At 35.3% G+C, this 7,765-nt stretch overlaps 1 protein-coding gene across 5 annotated transcripts; it reads right to left on the bottom strand.

The window, feature by feature from the left end:
- Positions 1-258: 258 nt before the first annotated feature.
- LOC113060382 (retinol dehydrogenase 7-like) lies at positions 259-7,468 on the bottom strand. 5 transcript variants are annotated; one of them, XM_026229254.1, is made up of 7 exons: positions 5,656-6,967; positions 5,326-5,390; positions 4,422-4,639; positions 4,209-4,334; positions 3,959-4,111; positions 1,803-1,936; positions 259-1,374 (listed from the first exon to the last, which is right to left on the bottom strand). In XM_026229254.1, the coding sequence occupies exons 3-7, from the start codon at positions 4,591-4,593 to the stop codon at positions 1,012-1,014; spliced, it is 948 nt and encodes a 315-aa protein (XP_026085039.1). In that variant the 5' UTR covers positions 4,594-4,639; positions 5,326-5,390; positions 5,656-6,967; the 3' UTR covers positions 259-1,011. The 5 variants fall into 5 exon arrangements, with proteins under 5 accessions (XP_026085039.1, XP_026085038.1, XP_026085036.1 ...); XM_026229253.1 differs by lacking the exon at positions 5,656-6,967 and adding an exon at positions 7,368-7,452 and having other exon boundaries at positions 263-1,374; positions 4,209-4,639; positions 5,351-5,390; XM_026229251.1 differs by having other exon boundaries at positions 263-1,374; positions 4,209-4,639; positions 5,351-5,390; positions 5,656-6,966.
- Between the last annotated feature and the right edge of the window lie 297 nt (positions 7,469-7,765).

The raw sequence follows: 7,765 nt of genomic DNA, 5'->3' as shown, positions 1-7,765 counted from the left end.
TGGCTGCATGTAAACGTAGTCACTGAAACACTGATTTATGTTAGCTTTACTTTGCTATGGATTAATTTTGAAACAAGACAGCATGATGCAAGCTTTTTAGAGAGACTGAAAGTAAAGGATAATGCAGTGCTGAGTCTGACTAGAGTGGATCCAACAGTGATGTCGAAATGTTAAAGTGCTTTTACTAGTATTGCATTGTCTGTTCCAGACGGTTTGATATACTGAGTATTTATTCATTTTTAACCCAAATGACCCATGTTGTTTTCAGTGTACATCACAGCAGTGTCCATCTGTTTTTTCTTATGAGCAAAACTGTTGGCCAATCACAGCAGTGGGTCTTTACTTGTGAGTCTTGAATGCGCCCGGCCTATAAAAACAGACCGTTCTGCAGAGAGGCTCAAAAACAGGAAAATAGAAAATAGCCAGTTACTGCTAAATTAAGATGCATTTTTGAGCACACTAACTTTATAAGTGTACCTCAGATAACATTATAAAATGATTAAGAAAATGCCATTCATGACCCCTTTAAGATTAACTGGTCACATTTTTTCTTTCAACCTTTCACCTTCAATAGTTTCAACGGTCCTGTGGCGTTTTGAATGCATTTGTAAATGCACAAATATTCCATATAGTTTCTCAACTCGTATGAAGTTAACAAACATACATACAAAAACAGTCACAGCTCAGGACACCTCATGTGTCCAATTAAAAAGGGGATGAATTGAAAGAACTTTCTTGACCTTTTAAGCACTTTTAATGTTGCCTATGATACATCCTTCAGCAAGATTAATTATGACAGTTTATTATGTTTTTACTCAGAGAGCAAAGTGAAAGGAGTAAATAACACACATTTATGGTAAAGTATGTTTTAGAACATATGTTTGTGTACAGTTGTCCAGAAAAACTTTGCAACATGTCTCATGTTAGAGTTACATCTGTCTTACAGCAACACTTAGGACTTGAGTCATCTATGTAAAGCAAGCTTTCTTGTTCTGATTATGAATAAACTAATTATAAGTAAAGCATTTCTTTACGCTTGCGATACATGGAACTTGCATGAAACACAGAATCAGTAATAAAAGTTGGGAGAAAAGGGCATATGTAGAAAAAAAACATTTCTCTCCAGGAAACAAGCAGGTATCGGGTTTGAGGTTTGGGAGCAGTGAGAGCATGTAACATGGCATTGATAACCATAGAGCAATCTTTAAATCCGGAAGTGCACAATGAATTAAAATATTCACATGCCATCTCAATGTATTTCTGGTTGAATGTTAGTTTACGTGCATCATCAAATTCATCCCATACGTCTTGTGGGGTTTTCTTGTGCAGAATCTTTGTGGCTATGCCAAAATTTCCAGGCTGAATAATACTGACCTACAAGAACAGAAAACAGAAAAATAAAATAATGCACTATGTTTAAAGCAATGTTCTACTTGTAATTAATAATAATAATAAAAGTACAACAAAAGAGTCCTATTAGGTCAGTACCCTTACGAAAGAAAGCTATATTTACCAATATATTTCTTAAAATATCTTCTTTCCCTTTTTATTTTCTAATATTTTATATATTTGAATACATTTAATAATATATTGATGATACATATATTAAATAATATATTGCAAAATATACAAATGATTGCCGCTTTCAATATATTGCAATATATTGAAAAAAAAAAATAAATAAGAATATGCCTAATACATTACATGATATTTTCCAATATACTGCAATATATTTTTGTTTCATAAGGGTAAAGATCAATGGGAGCGTGAGTTTCCATTTAAAAGCACACATCAGGCCTTACCTTAACCCCGAAACTGGCCATCTCTACTCTCAAGCAGTCTGCAAATGCCTCCAGTCCCCGCTTGGACACACTGTATGCTCCCATGTTCAGACAGTTGAAGAAAGATAAGATGCTTGACACATATAACATACGACCTAAGAATGAATGATGAAAATAAAAGTGGTAGTAAATAACACTCTCAGGGAGAAAAAAATGCAACCACTTTCACTTGTGCAGGTGAGGTGAGTACTACTACCTTAAAAGGTATACTTTACATAAAGTCTACATCTCAGTATAAATGGCAAATATCAGTGGTGAACTATTGGTAAGGCCGATTTTTATTTAATATTTGCCGATATTTGGCATTTTTAATCGATCTACATCACTCAGTAAGCTTTTCTGTTTTGCCAATAAGCCCATAAGTGTGGGAAACAGCTGGGCGCAGATGAGAGCATAATCTCTGAATCATTGATTTCAAGAGCGTAAGCCACCTGCATACTCCTCAGAATTGCCAAAATGGTGCTACGCTGATTTGGAGAGACACAGAGGAGAGGAATTGTTGAAAAACTCACTATTGTTGTTTTCTTCATGTAAAAAAAGTATTCTCGTCGCTTCACAACATTACAGTTGAATCACTGATGGCAGATTATGACGATGCTTCTCATACTTTTCTGGACCTTGACACTGTTACTTATTTGGTTGTCTATGGGACAGTCACAAGCCTGCCGGTTTTCATCCAAAATATCTTAAATATCTTAAAACAAACAAAGCTTTCACGGGTTTGTTCGTGCGGTGGACTAACCCTTTAATAATAGGATTCCAGAATGAATTTATTTTACAGATTTATTACATTTAAATTATTTTTCCATCCAGATTAATTCAAGAATTCATTATTTCTAATTTAGTAAACATGTAAAATAAATCGGTTTCATTGTAGCAATTGTTGTGCATGTTATTTAAATTAAATAATGTAATATCATAGAAATCAGCTTTATAAAAGGCCACCATGCTCTCCAAGATCATCAGAAAACAAATCAGTCAACCACCTGTAAATATTACCTTTTACAAGGGTGCTACCCCAGTGACAACCTTTGTGCAGAAAAGGAATCATTTAAAGTGCCCCTATAATGCCATTTCGAGTTCTGCCTTTTACGGAGTTTTTATTAGCCCTTATTAGCTCGTTCCTGTCCTTGTTGTCTCTTAATTAGTCATTCTGTTCACCTTCCCTCCCAAGTGTGGATTTACCCTGTGTGTTGGATTTAATAAATTAGTTTTGTTTATCCACAGCTCCTTCATTCCTTCTGGGCAGCTAATTGTGACACAAGCAGCCTGGAATGTAGCCGTTTGTGAATTTAAACAATCTGCAATATTATAAAGCGGAAAGTGCATTAAACGTGCTCCCGAAAGAATTTAGTCTACACAGCCTAAAGTAATGAGTCATCAGTAATTCAAATCCTTCTTCCACGACCGCTACACAGTGTTGATTAACACATTTGCATAATGCCCGACTACTGTATGTTCTACATTGGCCAGCAATGAACAAACTTGACAAACCCTCCATCACTGTAGCTTGTTCGTGTGGTAAACATGTCAAAAAGACGCGGTGTACTATACTGTGAAAACAAATTTCTTTTAATTTAGATTTCTGAAAGAGGAGGCTACAAAGAATCAGTGGTTTAAATTCAGAGCACAACAACCCTTATCTTTTTTTGTGTTACTGACGACGGTTTCTCCAGTCTCACGGAGTTCAGCGTCGAATTCATAAAACGCTTGCTGTGTAAATAACAGTTATTTAAATGCTAAATATAAGATAATTTCTATCGAGCTTTCAAAACACACAATTATGGTAATAGTCATATCGTTTCCATCACATGCTGTGCACGGTGGACCAATCAGAACAGATTGGGCCATCTGACCAATCAGAGCAGAGTAGGCTCAAGGAAAGGAGGGGTTTAGAGAGACTGAACCTTAGAACTCCTTCAAACAAATCATGCAAAAATGAGATTAAATGCATATTTTGAGAAAACAAAAGCATTTGTTGACCTTGCATTCATGTAAACCTATTTTAGGAGACTTCCTATATAATATTGGTAGCCTTAGAAATGGGATAATTGGGGCACTTTAAATCAACGATGACTTTAGTGCATACACAAGTTAGAATATAGGGCACCAATGACCTTTGGATGCTCTAATGAGTGACAAGAATGGGATGGTTACTCTGATGGCACCAAAGAGGTTAACATCAGCCATGTTCTGGAAGTCCTTGGCAGTGCTCCACTCGGTCTCTCCCCAGTCACTGATTCCAGCATTATTCACCACAGCGTAGAGACCTGAAAAATGTACAACAATATATGTACAGAACAAGAGGGGTTTCATTATTAATATAATTTCTTATTTCAAGAAGACATTCTGAAGTGTTTAAGTTACCCTTCTCTGGCAAATTTGCTTGCACAAAATTCTTGGCCAAGCAGACATCTTCATCTTTGGTCACATCCAGCTTGAGCACCTTCACACGGTCAGAGCCTTCTTCAACCAGACTCTGAGCCCCAGGACCTTCAGGATATAAACATCCGGCAAACACAGTGAAGCCCATGTGGTCCAGTTTCTTTGCAAGGTGATGTCCAAATCCACTATCACAACCTGTAATCAACACTGCCCGGCCAAATCCATCGGACAAGCCATTTTCTGTGTGGAATATGGTTTTAGCCCAGAGCATGAAGCAGATGACCAGACCGAAATATGTGTAAATGTGTTCGCTCAAACAGTTGTAGGAAATGAGCAGGACAGTCATGCTGAAAAACACTTGCTTCATTTTGAATTATGAGTTCTCAACAGTCCATGAGCTCAGGTTGAGGAACCTTTAATTAAGGAAAAAGAATAACTACATGAGAAATCACAACTGAAAGTAGCATCAAATACAAGAGGATTAAGGGACATCACAACTATTAGCAGTCACGTAATAAGATGTCATAGATATAAACATGCAGAATTGATACAGCATTATTTTATCTTGTGGTACCAGTTGAGATGGAAACACACACACAAATGAAAAAAAGATAAGTAAGATCACACTCTACTGTAACTAGGTCATGCTCAAAGACTGATCAAGTGATTATGAGCTGCGATCGGATTTACTGTAAACTACAGGCAGTAATTTAAGATAATCAGCAGATATACATACACAGAGGTTCCAGTTTGAGGTTTAATAAACATGCTCCATGGTTTAATCACAAGAGCAGATACAGGAGATTTGCTTTAATTCTTTTAAGGAAGAATGACAAGCTTTCACGTCACATATATTAAGACAAAAGTAAAGATGCATTTTACTGTAAACATCTAAAATGCTTGCCCAATTTACATTTAAAAGACAAAACAACATAGCAGCTTCTAAATGTCTCTTAATTTACTCCATTATTTCAAAAACCCTCAAAAAACTTCAGAGGGAACCACTAGTTTGAATATTTTGATTCTGTTCTGGACATTGGAACCTAAAACTGTAAAAAAAAAAAAAAAGTAAATTCTACTGTAATTTAATCATTCTCACATCAGCCTGGTTATCATCCGCTTACGTTGCATGTAAAATTGCTGGTTGGACGTCTCTCGGATCACCTTGTTCATTGGAAGAAAGTCATTTTGTTTTGGAAAAACATGAGGGTGAGAAAATGGGAAAGCTATTATTTTTAAGTACAGAGTACGCCTATTAGTCTACAATGCAAATTTTGAAGTAGAAACAGTAGAGAGAGAGATGAATATGTGATTTTAGACCCAAACTTTGACAGCAGAGAGACCAGTTCAGAATTTTTTGTTTAAAACTTTTTAAAAACGATACTGTGAACATGCTATTTTTATATCGCTCTTCAGGTCACTTACTCACCCCCCTTTTTAGCTTTGCTGTTTCACTGTCTCTGTGCTTCATTTACAAGCTTAAACTAAACAAATAAGATTCAGATTGCTTTAGTGTAGATCTCTTAAAGAAGTCTTTAACAAACGATTACTTTCAGCTGAACACCTTGTTTCCTCTTCCCTTCTCTTGAGTGCAAACTAAAATTCAACACTAGCAGGCCCTAGAGAGCCAGCCTTCTGGAGTCAGTCCGTTCTAAACTGATTCTTTTGATCTGAGTGTTGAAAATGATTCGGTTTTGTTAGATCAGACCATTAACCACTGAACCACTCTTTCACACTGCTTCAACTGATCGTCAGTCAGATGTTCCCATTTTATTTTCCCTGTTATTATGTTTTATATAGCAAAAGCACTGATTTATGGTTATTTTAATTTCATGATCACAAACACTTTACAAAGCTGACAGAGTAATTAGTCTACAGAAGGCTACTAAGTCACTAGGGAAAATGAACAATTGACAAGGGTTTATTTATTATATTGACATTGTGATTAAACAGTAAAACTGTAGGCTGCTTTCTCGCTTTTGATGAACTCTAAAAGCAAACATGACGATCCATCATAGATTAATAAGTGACGGTAAACAACACGCATGTTTGTTTAGAATTGAAACATCATCTGCAATACCAAGAGAACTTTTTCAATGGCAAGCATGAAAATCAAGTATTTGGTTATTATAGTAAACAAATTGAGATTATTTAGGGCTGCTAAATCTCAGACATTTGACAAGAGACACATTCATAGTCTCTGTTTTGGCTGCCTAAACAAATGTCATGCCAGATTATTAGCAAAGTTATGATCAGCTTTTTCCTGCATATAGGCCTAATTGTTATCCGTTGCATGTCGGCATGATTTTCTGTTGAACACAAACATTTCTCAGATGAATAATGATTGTAATACATTAGAATCTTTTTCATAATGATCTCATGTTTTAGCTGATTCTACTCAACAACTGAAAATGTAAACAATTTAAATTAAACACTGTTGTCAAAATGTTAATGACCATATATAGATTTAAAAAAGATTTATGACTGCTAATACATAAATTAAATGTAATGTTAGTAAGTATATTAGATTACACAGTATCCTGTATGGTATTGGATTGTAAATATATTAGATTTAAGTATATTAGATTATATATATCCATGTATATATCTCAGTGATTGGTGTGTTGATGTAAACTGTGCCAAGGCTAAAAAAAAGTTTGGGAAACACTGCTTTATTCAGTAGTGCAGTGTCATGTTTCCATATAACAGAAAGATTTTCAACATCACTAACCATAAAACAAGTTAAAGCTTTACTTATTGATGTGTATTAATGATATGGAGTCTAAGTGCTGGAAACAGTATGTCAAAAGAGCTTGAAATGTTGTTCAGTGTGACAGCAGTGTCCCGAGGCATTGCATGCTATTGGAAGCTCGATCAAAAACTACTTTAAACAGCACTTTAACAGTTGTATTATAATTGTAATGCATGTCGTTTTTGTCAACATTTATTAATCTAGACTCGGACAGAATGGATTATTTGTACTTTTAATATTGATTTCCTCATTTAATTAATTAAATTATTGAAACTATGAGATGATGACCAATCACAGCATCTAAAATATGAACATTCTCCACAAATATTAACCCCAAAATGTTAACTGCAATTTTGTACACAATACAATGCATCCCTCCCCAAACTTACTTTTGGCTCTTGTGATGAATATCCAGGTAAAAGTTAATTCACAAACACCAAGCCTTTGATTTTCACGGGATGGAGAAGTCTTCTTCAGTTGTACATTGGTAGAGAACTCTTCATTTATTCAACCTAACCAAACACTATGACGTCATGATGCTCGTGATTGCAGTGGGAAATGCCACACTGGATGCATGAATTTGGATAAAAAGGATAAAGAACCTCATTATAAGCATCTGACAAAAGACTACAAAATGTTCCCTCATTTTTTCACGCAGCAGGGAGCCATGAGAAAACAGATGAGTCATTCATTCACTCAAATGTATTCTGATCAAAAACATCCAAATGCAAAGTAGCCACATGATAATAGCTTAACATAATACTTTTAAAGTATTATTATTTTAGAT

This window comes from Carassius auratus, chromosome 42 (genome assembly GCF_003368295.1).
Source record: "Carassius auratus strain Wakin chromosome 42, ASM336829v1, whole genome shotgun sequence".
Classification (NCBI taxonomy): Eukaryota; Metazoa; Chordata; class Actinopteri; order Cypriniformes; family Cyprinidae; genus Carassius; species Carassius auratus.
This window is presented reverse-complemented; position numbering and strand designations above follow the sequence as displayed.